The sequence below is a fragment of the Emys orbicularis genome, chromosome 13 (genome assembly GCF_028017835.1).
Source record: "Emys orbicularis isolate rEmyOrb1 chromosome 13, rEmyOrb1.hap1, whole genome shotgun sequence".
NCBI classification, from domain to species: Eukaryota; Metazoa; Chordata; order Testudines; family Emydidae; genus Emys; species Emys orbicularis.
Genome location: NC_088695.1, coordinates 3366220 through 3383764, shown reverse-complemented (window position 1 = coordinate 3383764; position 17545 = coordinate 3366220). Strand labels below are relative to the sequence as shown.

The following is a 17545-nucleotide window of genomic DNA, read 5'->3' as shown; positions in this document are numbered from 1 at the left end:
TGATTCATGTGGGGATTTCGCAACCAACCTGGAACATAAGAATGGCCAGACTGGATCAGCCCAAAGGTCCATCTAGCCCAGGATCCTGTCTCCGACAGTGGGTGGTGCCAGGTGCCGCAGAGGGAATGAACAGACAGGTGATCACCAAGTGATCCATCCCCTGTCACCCATTCCCAGATTCTGGCAAACCGGAGTTCAGTATTTAAATATATTGTATTCTCTTAACAGAGAAGAAGTTCGAAGCTCAAAAAGTCTCCACTTTCTTACTCTGTTGAAAAAATTTCAACTCGCTGAAAAGTGAGTTTTCTCCATTTTCTGTCATAAAAAAGCAGAGGACCCCAAAATACGTAACTGAAAGATGGAAATAATAAATAACAATACAATCAAAATGAAAATGTTCACTTTAAATTTTCCCATGGAAAATTGATTGAAAAAAATCAAATCAACATTGTACCATGAAAAGTCTCAATTTTGATGAAACCTGATTTTTGGCGAGGGAAGAAAAATTTTCAGTTGACCCATTTTGATCATCTCTAGTTAATACCCCCTTCATGGTATTTAAATTGTCAGCTGTTTGGGGGAGGGACTGTCTGTGAACTATGTGTATGTACAGCTCCCAGCACAATGGGGCCAGGATCCTGACTGAGGGGCCAGGACAGATAAGAACACAGGCACTGCCAGACTGGATCAGACCAACGGCCCATCTCCCCCTGTATCCCGTCTCCAGCACTGACTAGCATCAGCCCCTCCAAAGCAAGGTGTCGTTAACACTGCATGAGGCAGCTGTGGAACAATCTGCCCACTGGGGACACGTTTCCCCACCCCCTGGGGAGTTAGAGGTCGGGGCTCATGTCCCGAAGCAGGAGAGACCGACCCTCATCCAAACTCCTGATGGGTTTTGATGTGTACTGTTATAACGCTGCACACCCTTTGTGGCTTTCCCGGGCCTTCAGACCACATGTGGCTTCACTTTCTGAGCTGTCTGTTCCTAGGATGCTGAATGGCTCCATCCCATTATCTTGAGAGGCCTGAGCCGGGGCACTGTTTGCTGGTTGTAACATCCCTGCGCTGGACTGTAGCAGCGAGGGCCGTTAGGAATCTGACCTGGCAGGAACTGGGGCTGAGAATTTCCAAAGGGATCGGGGATATGGGGAGCCCAATTTGCGCTGCCTTAAAGGGGCCTGATTGTCAGAAAAACCCCGTGAACCCACCCTCTGTAAACCAGCCCCTGTCAAAGCACCTTCAGCCGGGACCCAAAAACCGTGGGGGCCAAAATCACCAGTAGCTCCAAAAACCCTGGGCTGTAATTATTGTGCGGGGCAGTCAGGAGGAGCTGGGCTGGAATAAGGCAGGGAAGGAACTATGGTAAATATTAGTGGGGAAAAACCTGCCCATGACATGGAGCCAGGCAGGGAGCTCCCACAGCAAGTCTGGAGAGACCCAGCACTCGGGACATTGAAAGCTATGGCCCTGCCCCCGGCCCTTGTGTACCTTTATGCACATGATTCATCCCATTGCAGTCACGGGGTCTGCTCACAGGTGTACACTTAGGCCACTGCGCTGCTTAAGTGTTTGCTGGCAGAAGGCCCAGGCTAGATCCACGCAGAATGAGATATACGTGGGCTAACCCTGCACTCAGGGGAACGTCTGCATGGACATGTCGGATTTTTTCCCTTCTGTAATTTTCTCTGTAGAAATTTGCATATGATCATGTCAGGGCAATGAACAGATTCACCACCAGGAGGAGCCCTCACTGTTCATATCCCTGGAGTAGGCAGGGTGTGTGCACATTAAACCTTTGTTTAAGCAGGAAATAAGTTTGTAAATATATTTAGAATTGGAAAATTAGAGGTCAGGGCAGATGGCTACAAGAAAGCAGCAAAAAAGCAGGTATATTAGCCCCAGGTTAAACAAGTCCCTGTTTCCCTGGTAACCAAACAAGGTTTACCCCAGGTTAATTAAGACACCTGGAGGCAATCTAGAACCTGCTAGAACCAGTGGAGGTTTGATTGGGACACCTGGAGCCACTCAAGGACCGGCTGCACCTGGTTAAAAGCCTCCCCTTTAGTCAGTCTAGGGCATGCCACGAGTGGCGGGAGGAGGATGTGCTGCTGGAGAGCAGTAGAGATGCTGTCGGGTACCAGGAGGGAACCCCCCAGGTACAGAGGAGAGGGGCAGGGAGAGCCCTGCCCAGGGAGCAGCCCCTTTGGGCCCCAGAAGTCTGAGGGAGGTGAACCCCTGCTGGGGGGGGGGGGGGAGCGACTGAGTTAAGAAATCTGGTCTGTTGCCTCCACATCCGGAGAGGCCAATAGAGCAGAGGTGGGCAAACTACGGCCTGCAGGCCACATCCGGACTGCGGGACTGTCCTGCCTGGCCCCTGAGCTCCTGGCCAGGGAGGCGAGCTCCTGGCCCCTCCCCTGCTGTTCCCCCTCCCCCACAGCCTCGTGGGGAGTGCTCTGACCCGCTGCTCCTGCCGGGCTGTGCGGCTTGCGCCCGCCCACCTCCCAGGCTTTCCAATAAGTCAGTCCTGCCGCTCTGAGAGGCATGGTAAGGGGGCAGGGAGTGGGGGGGTTGGATAAGGGGAACGGGGTCCTGGGGGCAGCCAGAGGACAGGGAGGTGGGGGCAGTTGGATAGGGAGTGGGGTCCCAGGGGGCAGTCACGGGACAGGGAGTAGTTGGATGGGGTGGAGGTTCGGGGTGGGGGGTGGTCAGGGGACGGGGAGTGTGTGTGGGGGGGGTTGGATAGGGGTGTGGTCCTAGGGGGCTGTCAGGGGGTGAGGGTGTGGATAGGGGTCAGGGCTGTCAAGGGATGGGGAGGAAGGGTTGGATAGCTCAGTGGTTTGAGCATTGGCCTGCTAAACCCAGTGTTGTGAGTTCAATCCTTGAGGGGGCCATTTAGGGAACTGGGGTAAAAATCTGTCTGGGGATTGGTCCTGCTTTGAGCAGGGGGTTGGACTAGATGACTTCCTGAGGTCCCTTCCAACCCTGATATTCTATGATAGGGGGCAGGGTCCGGGGGCTGGTCCCGGGAGGAGGTGGTCAGGGGACAAGGAGCAGGGGGGGTTGGATGGGTTGGGGGTCCGGAGGGGGGCAGTCAGGGGGTAGGAACTGGGAGGGGGCAAATAGGGGGCAGGGCCAGGCTGTTTGGGGAAGCACATCCGTACCTACCCGGCCCTTCATACAGTTTTACATCCCTGATGTGGCCCTCGAGCCAAAAAGTTTGCCCACCCCTGGTCTAACCCCTTTACTTCTGGGGCAAGCCTCAGTCTGTTTTAGTCACTCTCATCATTGGCATAGCAGGGGGGAAAATCTCTAGTCTCTAGTGCAGGGGTGGGAAAACTTTTTGGCCCGAGGGCCACATCAGGGTTGTGAAATGCTATGGCGGCCAGATAGGGAAGGGGATGGAGTAAGTGGGGTGGGGCCTCAGGGAAGGGGCGGGGCCTCAGGGAAGGGGCGTTGGGTTTTCTGCCCATTGATGCACTATAAAGGATGCCTTGACCATTGGATCGGCCTCCGGAGGGAACCGGACCAACCCTGGATGTGGACCAACGGCACCAAATTCAACAACTGGTGGGTCCCTTATGCTTCTGTTAACTCAGTAAATGTTGCAGCTCACATTTAAAACAGGACACTGGCCTTGTGGGTAAGGCCCGGGGTTGACTTGGGAAATCGGGGCTCAGTGCCTGGCTCTCCCATAGATTTGCCGTGTGACCTGGGGTGAATTGCGTGGGGCTGGAAGTTCACCGCTACTTGAAGCTGTTCTAACAGCTGTGAAGGGTTTTTATTATTATTTGTTGCTGTTGCAGGTTTACAATAGCGGGAGAAGGACCATGTGCTTTTCTGAACCACAAGGATATTGCCAGTTCAAGCTGCTCCAGGAAGGGACACTGGATCTGCAGAAAAGCAGTGGAGAAACCAGAAGGCCGAGCAAAGTGACTGTGACCTGGATGAGGCAGACGTTGTCCTTTCGATGGGACTGTCCCAAGCTGCCTCAGCGTGGGCAGCTGTGTCAGAGTCTTGGGCTTCCCTCTGCTCTGTGCTGCTGGAGCTGTGGGCTGCAGGTCTGCTCACCTCCAGCTCTGCCACCCAAGTGAGCTAATTCCCTGCCTTTGAATGCCTCCAGCAGATGGAGCATTTGCTGTAGGTGGGGTGGGGTGGGGCTGGCTGAGCCCAAAATAATCCCTGAGCTCCTTGTTGCCCAGTGTGCGGTTTGTACACCCCCTCATAGGCAGGCACACGCTCTTTTTTGTTCTGGGTTTTTTGAAGTGACACACAGCGGGACACCGAGGCACCAACTTTTGTTGGTGCTGGTGGGTGCTCGCACCCCTCCGCCCCGGCCCTGCCCTGACTCCCTGCCCCCTTGGATCCCTTCCCAAATCCCCTCCCTGGCCCTGCCCCCCCAGCCCCGCCACGACTCCGCCCCCTCCCTGCCCCATTGGATCCCTCACCAAATCCCTGCCCTGGCCCCGCCTCTTCCCCAAGCACGCCACATTCCTCCTCGTCCCCCCTCCCTCCCAGGCTTGCGCCAATCAGCTGTTTGGTGGTGCAAGCCTGGAAGGGAGCGGGGAGAAGCAGGATGTGGCAGCATGCTCAGGGGAGGAGGCGAAGGTGAGCTGGGGTGGGGTGGGGCCACGGGGAGCTGCCGGTGGGTGCTCAGCACCCACCAATTTTTCCCCATGGGTGCTCCAGCCCCGAAGCACCCACGGAGTCAGCGCCTATGCGAGGCGCTACCACCAGCACATCCACAACAATAAGGACTCTCAATGATCAGTGGCACAATTTTTAATTCCCCTGTCAGAATCCCCGTGGGTTTGTACCTCCACCAAACACTCATAAATCCATTACAGTTCATTTTCCTTCAGTTCTTTCTGTTGCCACTGGGTGATGCACTGACAGCGCCATGGATGCTCCTGGCTGCTCTCATGGCAGCTTTCATAGCCGTCTCGATCCAGGCGTGAGGGTGAGCGGTGTATTCTCCTGCGAAATAGACCCTCCCTTCGTTCTGAAACAAAGCTTTGGAGTAGTCGACTAACTGATACGGGGTTAATGAAACATATGCTCCCATCGCATATTTGTCCAGGGCCCATTTCTTGATCACATGTTTATCACAGACATTCCGGATATAAGTCTTGGGCAGTTGGTGGATTTCTGCCAGGTCCTCCTGTACCAGATCGATGCACTTTTCATCACTAAGGGGAACGAAGAATTCAGCATCATCATTCCAAGTGTAGGAAGCCAGGATCACCCCCACTCCACTGGAGAAGTTGTGGCCGGGGTAGTAGATGAATCTGGATGGGCGATCAGTGATTGACCTCCCATTATAGATTCCATCCTTCTCCCAAAACTTTTCCCTGCAGGCCAAAAAAATCTTCACAGCCTGTGAGTAGCGGAGGGAGCGCAGGGCATGGGTCTTGTTGGAGGAAAGAGGTGGAGAAAATTTAATGAGCCGTACGGCTTTTGCTGTGGTTGCGACAAGGACGTAGTCGGCCGTCACTGAGGAGAGGAGCCGTGTGAGTGGCCTGTGATAAAACACTCTCACTTTTTCATTGTCGTGTAGTATCTTCGCCACTGTGGACTGAAATAGAATATCCCTATGCATAGACTTGTAGAAGGCCTCTGGGAGCTGATCGAATCCCCCCGTGATCTCATCAAATCTGAAAGAAAGGCAGCGGGGTGGGGAGGAGATGACGGTAGAAGAATGACAGCTTCTGTCAATAGTTCTCTGAGTGAATATCACAAAAATAATAAGCGGCTCTGTAAGGAGCTGCTTAGCTGAAGATATAATCCCTCCTCCCCCAGTGACTACTTCAATTCCGGCTCCTTTTATTACAGGCAAGTGCCAGGTCTGCGGTAGTTAAAGTTAAGACCAGCTTTCTGGTTAAAGTTTCACTCTTCTACGTGATCTGAATTCTGCACAATTACTAAGATTGCCTTAGAATTAGGTGTGTCTTCTGGGGACAGGGTAGGATTAGTAATCTTCATTGGGGGTCATTTGACCAAAGGGTTCCCTTGGTATAACAGAGTGATGCTCTAATATCACTATTCCAGGTACTCTTAGAATATCAGGGTTGGAAGAGACCTCAAGAGATCATCTAGTCCAACCCCCTGCTCAGAGGAGGACTAATCCCCAGACAGATTTTTTTCCCCAGTTCCTAAATGGCCCCCTCAAGGATTGAACTCACAATCTTGGGTTTAGCAGGTCAATGCTCAAACCACTGAGCTATCCCTCCCCGTCAACTCTCAGTCAGAAGTTAATTACTGAATTCCACAGGAACTCTCCCCCTTAGAAGCCAGAGATAGACACTTTCAGTAATGTTCATCTCATCCCTTGTGAAAGTGTCCCCTGCCTTGTATGGCTAGAGAAATATAGTAATGAACACCTGCCCCCTGTGACAGTTCAGACCATCGGTGCCTACTTGAAAGAAGGTAACTGGCCGCACTGAAAGATGGACGAGATCCATCTGTCTGTTTATCAACCTCATTGTATCAGAAGATGGATGGCTAGATAGACAGATCCTATCATAGATACATGTTCTTCTCCATATAAAGCAAGTAATTAAAGATACTCTTCTTCTTACCTGTCTTTGAATGTAATATCGTCCATGACAGAGTACAGAAAAGACAGGTGGAAACTACTATCTAAATTCAGCACGTCGCCAAGCATGTCAATGGCTCCTCTACTTAATTTTCCTTCTTTAATCAAATATTCCTGGTTGGGGAAGAGAGGAAGGGCAGCAAGTGCATGCATATCATACCCACATTGAAACATGACAGCTGGAGAGATGAACATAGGAATTATTTGTTACCCGTAATGGTTAGCCAAAGGTCACACCCATAGAGACACAGAGACCCCTTGGCAAACAGTCCCCTGGTCTTTGCAAACGTCTCTCAGCTCAGACCTGACAAACTGACTACACTGAACACAGCTTACAAGCTATTTATCTATGAAGTATCTGCAGACAGCTCACAACTTGTCAAGATTAATAATCGTGGTGAGATGTATGTATGGGTAATATTTAAGGAGTAAAGTATTTATACTGAACGTATGCTTGGTGGACTTGGGGTAAAAATTAGTCACCAGGGATACTGTGTCTAGGTGACAACTCATTCAAACCAGACTGTTCCCCTCCCCCAGTCAGCCAGGACGTAATGCAAGGTTCTTTTCCCTACCCTGGCCACATCCCAGAACAAATTAGCAAAAAAGACCATTATAACAGGCAGGAGATCGCCCTGGCTATGAATCAAGGCAAAAGCCTGTTTCAGTATAAATAGAGTGTCAGGGAAGGCATTCTGGATTCATTCGCTGAGAAAACCCCGTAAGGCAGTGGTCCCCAAACTGTGGGGCAGGCCCCCCCTAGCAGGGCAAGGAGGAACATTCGGGGGGCTTGATGGGGCCCTGCCCAGCCCCCATTGGGGCCAGGGAAGGAGCACCACCCAGCCCCACTCTGCCCCATCTCTGCTCCAGCCCAGCCCCAACCCCAGCTGAGGCCCTGGCTTCGGCTTCCGGCTTCCGGCCCCCAACCATGGCCTGGCCCTGGCCTCAGCCACTGACCGCAGCCCGGCTCCCGGCTGCAGCTCAGCTCCCAACCATGGTCCCAGGTCTGCCAGTGGCTCCGCTCCTTGCCCTGATCCCCAGTTCTCAGCCCCTGGTCCTGCTCCCCGCCCTGGCTCCTGGCCGGGGGGGGCGGGCGGTGCAGACAGATGACATTATGGGTAAGGGGGAGCATGACATCAAAAGTTTGGGGGCCACTGCCTTAAGGAGCAGGGGCCTTTCATGAACATTTTGATGCTGGTTCTGGTGAATCCAGCCAACTTTGCAACAGCCTGAGTTCTGCAGGGGAAGCCGACTTGAGTATATTGGAAAGGACACCCAGCTTTGTGCTTTATGCTTTTATGTTCTAGCCATTTGCTTCTATCACTTTCTCTCGATTCTAGTTAAATACTTCTTCTTTCTCAAACAAACCTTCTTCCGTTCTAAGTGCTCCCCAGGGCTTTGTGGTTTACAGGAGTGGTGGTTTAAAATAAAACTGAGGTACACTGCAGAGGAGCTGGGATTTCTGAGTAGCCAGCGGCAGGGACTGGATATCCCAGGGGAATGAGTCTCGGGAATTGGGGTTCACGTACTGTTAACTGCCTGCAAGGCAAAGCTACGACTGGCACAGCCCAGAGGAGGGAGCTTGGTGGGCAGTATGGTGACCAGATGTCCCAATTTTATAGGGACAGTCCCGATTTTTGGGTCTTTTTCTTATATAGGCTCCTATTACCCCCCGCCCCCATCCCAATTTTTCACATTTGCTGTCTGGTCACCCTGGTGGGCAGGCACACAGAGGAAGGGTATCACATTGAAATAACCATGGATGCATCCGACGAAGTGGGCATTCACCCACGAAAGCTTATGCTCCAATACATCTGTTAGTCTTAAAGGTGCCACAGGACTCTCTGTTGCTTTTTACAGATCCAGACTAACACGGCTACCCCTCGGATACTTGACAGGGCAGATGGGAGCACAGAGACCGTTGGCTTTCTACAGCCCGATGTCTTGGGTAGGGAGAGGCAAAGAAGATGTGGATCCGTGGCCCTGCCCTCCCCCTTCCACAAAGCAGAACCTGGAGGACCACAGGGGAAAGTATGCACGGCCCCATGAGGCAAGCGTGTTTCCTCCACGTAGCCAGGAGGCGTAGGAGGATTCAGATGTAATACCGCCTGCCATGGACTGTGTGAACATGGCACAATCTGTCCCACAAGGAGTTGCATTCGCTGGTGGGAGGAAAGCTGTAGGAAATCAGGCACAAGATACTGGCATGGCATCTTCAATTACCTTGGTGGAAAATGAGTCGTATTTCTCTTTCAAAGCTCTGCAGTCTGTTGTCACCTGGGGAGCAACGAAGAAAACAGTCGCTAGTGTCACAGTCGCAGCTCTACCTTTGCCGATTGGTTATTTCCCTGTTTGCGATCACGTACTTACGGCTGGTATCCTAGTGCATGTGCCCAAGGAGGCAGGACATGACATGACTGCTCAGGTGAAAGAGCTGTTAACAAGATCTTTTTAATGGGGACATAGGCACGGACTTCTCCTTTAGCTGGGGGGTACTCGCCCCCCGCCCCAGGCCTCGCCCCCACTCCACCCCTTCCACCAAGCCCCTGCCACTGCCCCACCTCTTCCCACCCCTGCCCCACCTCTTTCCGCCCCCTCCCCTGAGTGTGCCCCATCGCCACTCCTCCCCCTCCCTCCAGGAGCCTCCTGCATGCCGCAGAATAACTGCTCAAGGCAGGTGGGAGGGGCTGGTAAGGAGGGGGGGAGTTGATCAACGGGGCCGCCGGTGGGCAGGAGGCACTGGGGGGAAGGGGGGAGCTGGCTGCTGGTGCTGTGCTCCCCTGGAGCACCCACTGAGTCGGGGCCTGTGAATGGGGATAAGGAGGGGTAAGTTTTGTTTTCCTTTCCTGCAGTTCTCCAGCTCACTCAACCGCTTTCGTTCAGACTTTTTGAACAATAAAATAAATAGTTTAAGGCAATGTCTACAGTAGCACTTTTGTTGGTCAAACTTTTGTCCGTCAGTGGTGTGAAAAAACACCCGTCCTGACCGATAAAAGTTTCACCACCAAAAGCACTGGTGGGGACAGCGCCATGTCGGCGGGAGAGCTCATTGGGGGTGGTTTCATTCTGAGAGCTCTCTCCTGCCGCTGTAGAGCAGCTACGCAGGAGACCTCACAGCGGCACAGCTCTGCGGCTGTAAGATCCATCCTGTAGACAGAGCCTAAAGGGAAAAAGAGAACCCGATTTTCCAATGTATTTAGTTGTTTAAATAGGCAGATAGGCATCTACTGGCATTTTCGAAAGCACCCAGGTGTCTTTAATCCCATTGATCTTTTGGAAATATCACAGGAGGCTAGATTCACAAATGGATATAGACATTGCAGCGCTCCGTTCTCGACACCTCACTTTTAGGTGCCTAGAAAATCACCGGGATTCAGAGTCACATTCTCAGGCTCCCTACGCAATGAAGGGAGGAAGAAACGTTCGGCACCTAAGCATGGGATCCACAAAGGCAGCAGGCTGAGCCAGGTAAACTGACCAACGGGAGATGCCAAAGAGAGGGGTGTGTCCTAATCCCTCCCCCTCCCAGGGAGTTCAACGCCTGCCTCTGCTTGGGGATCTCAGCTGTGAAGCCTCTCCTGGAGTCAGGAGTTTAAGGCGTGTCTTGAAATCAACAGCGCCAGCATCAGAGCTTTCCCCAGGGGTTGGGTACTCACCGAGCATGGGAGAAACCTCTGGTGCAGGTCTTCCCTCTATCTGCCCAGCAGTGGGGATTTGAACAGGGGTCCGTTCCTCTCAGCTGAGATACCGCGCCCTCTCCGGTGACGCATTCCCCCATGTGTATATTGCTAGGGCTTCGGGGGCCATTTTCCATGGTTCTCTGTGCCATAGTAAGTTGAGCCACTCTATGATTCCTTCCCAGAACTTGTTTGTATGTCTGGGCACCCGGGGGTGGGGATTGTGGGAAGGCGTTGGAGGACTATCAGAACTCAAGGGGTTTAGCTTGCATCTTCTCTGCACACACTGAGTTGCCTACACAGCCCCTACACAGCCCTTTAGCTCTAACTCATACCTTCAGCCACAGACACCGACTCCGTGGATGCTCCAGAGCTGGGGCACCCACGGAAAAAAATTAACGGGTGCTTAGCACCCACCAGCAGTCAACTGCCACCCCCTACACCGCAGCACCTCCGGCCCGCTGGTGGGTCCAGCTGATCGTCTCCTCCCCCTCCCTCCCAGTGCCTCCAGCCTGCTGTGGTCAGCTGTTCCACAGCGTGCAGGAGGCGCTAGGGGAGGGGGATAAGTGGGGACAGGGCTTGCTTGGGAGAGGGGCCGGAACTGGGTGGGAAGAGGTGCAGAAGAGGTGGGGTGGGGACAGAGTGGGGGCAGGAAGAGGTGGGCTGGGGGTGGAGCCTGTGATGGAGCAGGGGTGGGACCTTGGGGGAAGGGGTTGAGCTGGGTTTGAGCACGCCTAGGGAAAGGAGGAAGCTGGTGCCTGTGCCCTCAAGCCATGCCAGCTAGCCTGGGTTGAAAGGACCACTTAAGTTGAGCGAGATGGTTTTGTGTGTGGATGAGAAGGGGTTTAGGACCAAAATCTAACTTTGAAGTGAAGACCTATCTACAGTACATGAGTCCATTCCACAACACACATACCTTATCCAGTGTCTGGTCATAAAGTTCACTGGCAGATTTCCCCCTCTCTGCGGGAAGCAGAGGGTATTGCAAGATATCAGGGTTTCGGTCAACATCTCCAGATTTTGCCCTGACGTTGTTAGTCAAATACCAGGCATTGTCATTAGTATTATAGAATGGGTTCAGTTTAAGTCTGAATTTGGTAATAAATTCACGCACAATCCTAAAGAAAAGAGAAGGAATAAAAAGAAAAAAATTCCCAAATGAGAAAGAATGTTACATGCTCATATATGGTCCCGAGCATGAATGGCCCAATCCTACCTAGGTTAATGACATTATTTGTGTGTCATATGACCCCAAATCCATATTTTACCAAATCCACATTCAACCCTGTTTTGCAGTAGATGAAAAATGTGGATAACTATTTCAATAACAATTATTAATATGTTCATAATAAAAATGTTGGTTAAATGTGTCATGAAACATTTTGCTAAAATTGAAACAAACAAATGCACTAAACAATTTACTTTTGAAAAAATGCCATTTGGCATTTTGGCTGGTGGAGTAGATTGTCATCCTCCCACTCTGCATTTCCGCCCACCCAGTCCAATCCCATCTATGCAGGAAGAGATACAGCTCCATAGAGATTTCAGTCCATGCACACAGACTGACTATTTGATGCAATGCAATTCGTCCACATAAGGAAGCAAGGGGAGATTTTAACCTACTCAAATTTAAGCCTTCAACGATTTTTTTTTCTTGGAATTATCATAAAAGTCTTTAAAACGGGACTTCCACGGTTCTGAACGAGGTTGGCAGGTGAGGAGGGCGAACTGTGTATTACCTATGGTTTCTTGGCAAACGCATGGCTCCCAGCTCCGCGTACCAATCTTCTTCTCGATAGGTCAAGATACGTCCTCCCACGCGGTTACTGGCTTCCAGAATCTCGACCTAGGGGCAAAGCGCAAGGCATGATTTTCAATCCCTTGCTGGTACCTAGTAGCTGTAGGTAGGGCTTGATTTCTCCCGCATCCTTTCTTTTGTAAATGGAGATCAAAGGAAGAACATTAATGTTTTATCAAAGTAATTTCAGATGCTATGTAAGCAAACAGGCCTTGATTCAGGAAAGCAGGTACACATATGCTCAACTTGAATTTCAACTTCATAAGACTTAAGCATAGGCTTAAAGTTAAGCACATTCTCAAGCATGCGTCCAGAATCGGGCTGTGTTCCTGCACTGGGTACTCAAGGAACACATTCCAGTATGGAAGTTTTCATAGTAATAGCGATTTTTCCATTCATTATTAATGCCAGATTTTCAGTGAGGGAGGTTTTAAACCAACAACATCAACTAAGCACTTCAACTATAAATACACAAGCTATGTCTGTTGACTTTTCCAGACTCAGGGGCTGTAGTTCTTGGGTGGCTCTGAGAAGGGGGAGTAGAGGATGTTTAGGCAATCTATAGGGATAATGGGTTTTGGTCTTTCCCATGGCCCAAGACAGTCGCTCTTTCTATGGAAAAACAAAACAAAACACAAAGAAACAAGCAAACGAGTGAGAGTGAATGTTAAAGTTGATATGGGATCGTTAATATCAGTTTTCACAGGTAGAGAATTTTGTCAGAAATGTGCAAACTGGTCTTTTGGAACATTGACTTAACTAATCACCATTTCCATAAAAGGTAGTGATTAGAATTTTTTTAGCTGCCGCATTATTTTTCATACAGCTATGCTATAATTTCACAAATAACCTTAACTTCAAGGCAATGAACATGTTGTCTGGAAATCAAAATAATAGATTTATTTTTCTTTCTTTCTTTCTTTCTTTCTTTCTTTCTTTCTTTTGCAATTCATCCAGTTTACTTAAGTTCCCATCGTTTTGTTCTTCAGCATTGTTTACTCTATCACAGGGTGGGCAAACTACGGCCCACAGGCCAGATCCAGCCACTCAGGGCTTTGGATCCAACCCGCGGGATTGCCCCCCGTGGTGCCACGGGCCCCGCGCTGCTCTCAGAAGCGGCTGGCACCACGTCCCTACGGCCCCCTGGTGGGGGGGCAGAGGGCTCCGTGCATTGCCCTCGCCTCCAGGCACTGCCCCCCGCAGCTCCCATTGGGCGGGAACGGGGAACCGCGGCCAATGGGAGCTTTGGGGGAGGTACCTGGAGGCGTGGCAAGGGTAGCACACCCCTCCTGCACCCCAACTCCCTGCCCTGAGCCCCCTCCCGCAGTCCACACCCCTCCTGCACTCCTGCCCTGAGCCCCCTCCTGAACTCCGCACCCCTCCTGCACCCCAACCCCCTTCCCTGAGCTCCCTCATACACCCTGCACCCCTCCTCCCCAGTCCCTTGCCGTGAGCCCATTACTGCACACCACTCCCCCTCCCACACCCCGCACCCCTCCTGCACCCCAACCCCCTTCCCTGAGCTCCCTCATACACCCTGCACCCCTCCTCCCCAGTCCCTTGCCGTGAGCCCATTACTGCACACCACTCCCCCTCCCACACCCCGCACTCCCTCCCGCACCCCAACCCCCTGCCCCGGCCCTGCATATAATTTCCCCACCCAGATGTGGCCCTCGGCCCAAAAAGTTTGCCCACCCCGGCGCTATCCAAAAGGAATGATGAGACTATTTCAGAGGAGCACTGCCTCCCTGGCCTGTCTCGGGCTCCTCTCGGGCATTATCGTTACCTGGCAACCAGCTTCTTTCAGCAGTTTGGCAGCAGTGAGTCCACTGATTCCTGCCCCGACAATCACCACCTTCTTTGAACGACACGCTTTTCCCAACCCATTTTTGGCAATGTCCACCAGTTCTTCGTAGTCAGAGTCAATAAAGCATTTTTCCCACTCCTGCGGTTTGCGCTGGAGACCCTCCGAGCTCAGGGCTGCTACAAGGAGGAAGAGCTGAAGAAATACTAGAACAGAGATGCAAAGAAAACACCCACGTTGAAGCAAACTCACTCTCTGAGACCATGCAGCTCAGTATCATCACTGACATGCTACTCCTCATCTCTAGGAAGAGGCTAACAACCGCAAATGCAGAGCTCGGTTATACCAACAAACCAGGAATGTTATTACGATCCAATACAATCAGCGTATAACCCAGAGAAGGGAAGTCAGTTCTCAAATCCTCTCACAGTTCATGCATTCTTATAAACTGTAAAATATAAGAACGGCCATACTGGGTCAGACCAATGGTCCCTCTAGCCCAGTATCCTGCCTTCTGTCAGTGGCTGGTACCACACGTGGCCACCACCCAGTCTACCATTGAGGGCCCTGGGCCCCACAGATTCACTTAGAGCTGTGCATACCACAGGGATGTGATGATTTTGGGGGCCAGCCATCACCCGAGGGAATGGTGCAGGAGAAATTCATCTACCGTGGACAATGTGACTGAACAAGGTCTTCAAGATTTAACATCATGAGGTGAATTGAGGAACCTAACCAGAGTCTCTGCTTTATGCCATTAAAAAACCCTCAGTTCTGCTTTTGCTTTCCACAATTCGAGATAAGCTTTTTGTTTTTCAAAATGGAAAGCTGTGATTCCCCCTCTCCATGACCACGAAGGAGCTCTGTGTCCTGTGGAGTGTAGTTACGGAAGGATCACACAAAGAAATACGTGGTACGTGAGGCCACCAGTCCCCTAGCCCCTTACAGCTTTAAAATTCAAATCAACACTCGAAACTCTGTCTGGAAGTTCACAGGTGGCCAGTGCAGCTTTCAAAGCAAGATTATTATGGAAAGCTCCTTCCAAGTGAGCACCCACATTTTCTGCTAGTATCATTTTCTGACTGGTCTAAACTGAAGGTGACAAAGGCATGGAGGTCCCACATTTCACAGCAATGGTGACTCTGCTCAGCAAAAGCAGATGAAAGGAGATATTAATCTGGGCTATAACTCCATCCTGAGCATCCACCAGCACTCTTGGACCTAACCAAGCCCCTATATTGAGTTTCTAATGGTGTCCAGCCCCACCAGGAGACAAAAGGTCTACATGGAAGGATGTTCCCTGCTGCTTTTTTCTCACCCTTTTGAGTTTCCTTTATCTCCCTTTCCTGCCTGATGACTCTCTTGACTGCTTCAATGCAAATTAAGCAGCGCACACAATCCTCTGTTTGAGACAGAGCTGTTTGCCAACCTCAGTTTGGGACATGAGTTAATAACACCATACAGTGGAATCTTATAACTGCATGACAATGTTGCCACACATATGTTATCAGAACAATATTAATCATCAGATTATGAGTTTTCGATTGATACCTTACAAAACATACTTGGTACAAAAATGATTACCATAGTGTGGAGGGTGTGGACACAGGGCTACATCCTGTCACAAATCCTGATACTCTTTTTAATAACACAAGAACTAGGGGTCACCAAATGAAATTAATAGGCAGCAGGTTTCAAACAGACAAAAGGAAATATTTCTTCACACAACTCACAGTTAACTTGGAGAGGTTGTCTCAGGCTCTGTGCAGACTCAGGCATATGTTACTATATCGGTTACATGTGGGTCATATTTAGAAGAGTTCCTTTGCAGCTGTGATGGCTAGACACTTACTTTTTAATTTTAAACGAAAGATGAGATGCTACAGAATGTAAATATGCCCTGTAGAGCCACATGAGTACCTCCAGCAGACAGGGCATTTCAAACCCCTGATGAGAGGGTGCCTGGTTTATATAAAAGATGCTGCCTGAAATAAACCATAGTATTATATTGCTAGAAAACATGGCACATAGAATCATAGACTCATAGAACTGGAAGGGACCTTGAGAGGTCATCTAGTCCAGCCCCCTGCACTCATGGCAGGACTAAGTATTATCTAGACCATCCTTGACAGGTGTTTGTCTAACCTGCTCTTAAAAATCCCCAATGATGGAGATTCCACAGCCTCCCTAGGCAATTTATTCCAGTGCTTAACCACCCTGACAGTTAGGAAGTTTTTCCTAATGTCCAACCTAAACCTCCCTTGCTGCAATTTAAGCCCATTGCTTCTTGTCAGTTAAGAACAACAATTTTTCTCCCTCCTCCTTGTAACAGCCTTTTATATACTTGAAAACTGTTATGTCCCCTCTCAGTCTTCTCTTCTCCAGACTAAACAAACCCAGTATTTTCAATCTTCCTTCATAGGTCATGACCTTTAAATGCAGGTTAATACAGGACTGTGAAATACACCGTACAATTTAACTGCAACAGTTTCAGGTGAAAAGGTATAATTAATAATAATAATTATTATTATTATTATTAATAATAATAATAATAAAATAGTCATTTCTCTTCCACCCACATTTCCAAATGGACATTGGACAAGAAATAAACAGGGCATCTAACATATACCGTGAGGAAAAACAGCCTGCAGTTGGGACACCCTTGTCATGGTAACTCAAGGGTTACCTAAGAACTTCTGCAAGAACTTCAGCAGCATCAGTACTTTGATTTTTGAGTAAATGTATTTAAAATCTCAAAGGCTTTGCTGGTGAATTGAAATAACTATGTCCAGCACTGACTTACAGCACTGGTGTCCCTTCATTTGGGGAACAGATCATTGGTTCTCTTCACATTTTAACTGAATCTAATCACTCACCCACAGCCGCGGAAAGTTCAGAGCGGCTACACCTGCGTCCCACAGTACAATTGATTTACTGTGTCACTGCGGCCAAGCGCAACCGAAAATACCACACTGGTGGTTGTTTCCTCCTACATTCACACTGAAAGAGGAGTAGACGATTCCGGGAGAAGCTCAATTGAAAATGAGGAAGAAAAAGACAAACAGAGAAAGATGATAAGAGAGAGAGAAAGATGTGAAACACGAAAGCCCATTGCTACAGTAAGATGTGCCCAAAGGAACAGTCTATTCCATCGCCCTGAAAAAGCTCAAAGAGAAGTTTCACTCACAGAACCTGTCCATTTCAGATGGTGGGTGGAGTCATCCAGTTACCCTCTTATTTTACACCCACCTTTTATATAGACCTACTGATAAATACCCTAGCAGGAACTGCTGACTCTGTGTCTAGAGAAACTGTCACATGGTCTTATCGGACCTCCTCCTGTTATGTGCTCATAGCCTGCAGGTTACTCTGAGTTGAGTCAGCTCCATCCAGGCACATAGGACCTGGGAACAAAGGAACTGTGGTCTTAGTAGACTCTGGCCCATCTATCTTCTTCCACACCCTGCTGAATCTGGCAGCCTCCTATTCTTTCCTGGAAACCACCCCAAAATTCCCTCCATATCCTCATGAGCCCATATCCTCTCTCCAGTTGAAGCTGTTCCCCTGTGGAAAAAAAATAATTTAAAAAGTCATTGGCACAGAGGGACTGGATGCTGGGTCTCCCACGTCAATGCTTCAACCACTCGGCAACGAAGTCATTCTCAGGCTTG

General features: G+C 50.1%; 1 protein-coding gene across 1 annotated transcript; it reads right to left on the bottom strand.

Moving 5' to 3' along the window:
- Positions 1–4813: 4813 nt before the first annotated feature.
- LOC135887788 (L-amino-acid oxidase-like) lies at positions 4814–17092 on the bottom strand. The gene is made up of 8 exons (XM_065415548.1): positions 17062–17092; positions 13857–14080; positions 12012–12118; positions 11189–11390; positions 9385–9399; positions 8819–8872; positions 6579–6709; positions 4814–5654 (listed from the first exon to the last, which is right to left on the bottom strand). The coding sequence occupies exons 1-8, from the start codon at positions 17072–17074 to the stop codon at positions 4859–4861; spliced, it is 1542 nt and encodes a 513-aa protein (XP_065271620.1). The 5' UTR covers positions 17075–17092; the 3' UTR covers positions 4814–4858.
- Between the last annotated feature and the right edge of the window lie 453 nt (positions 17093–17545).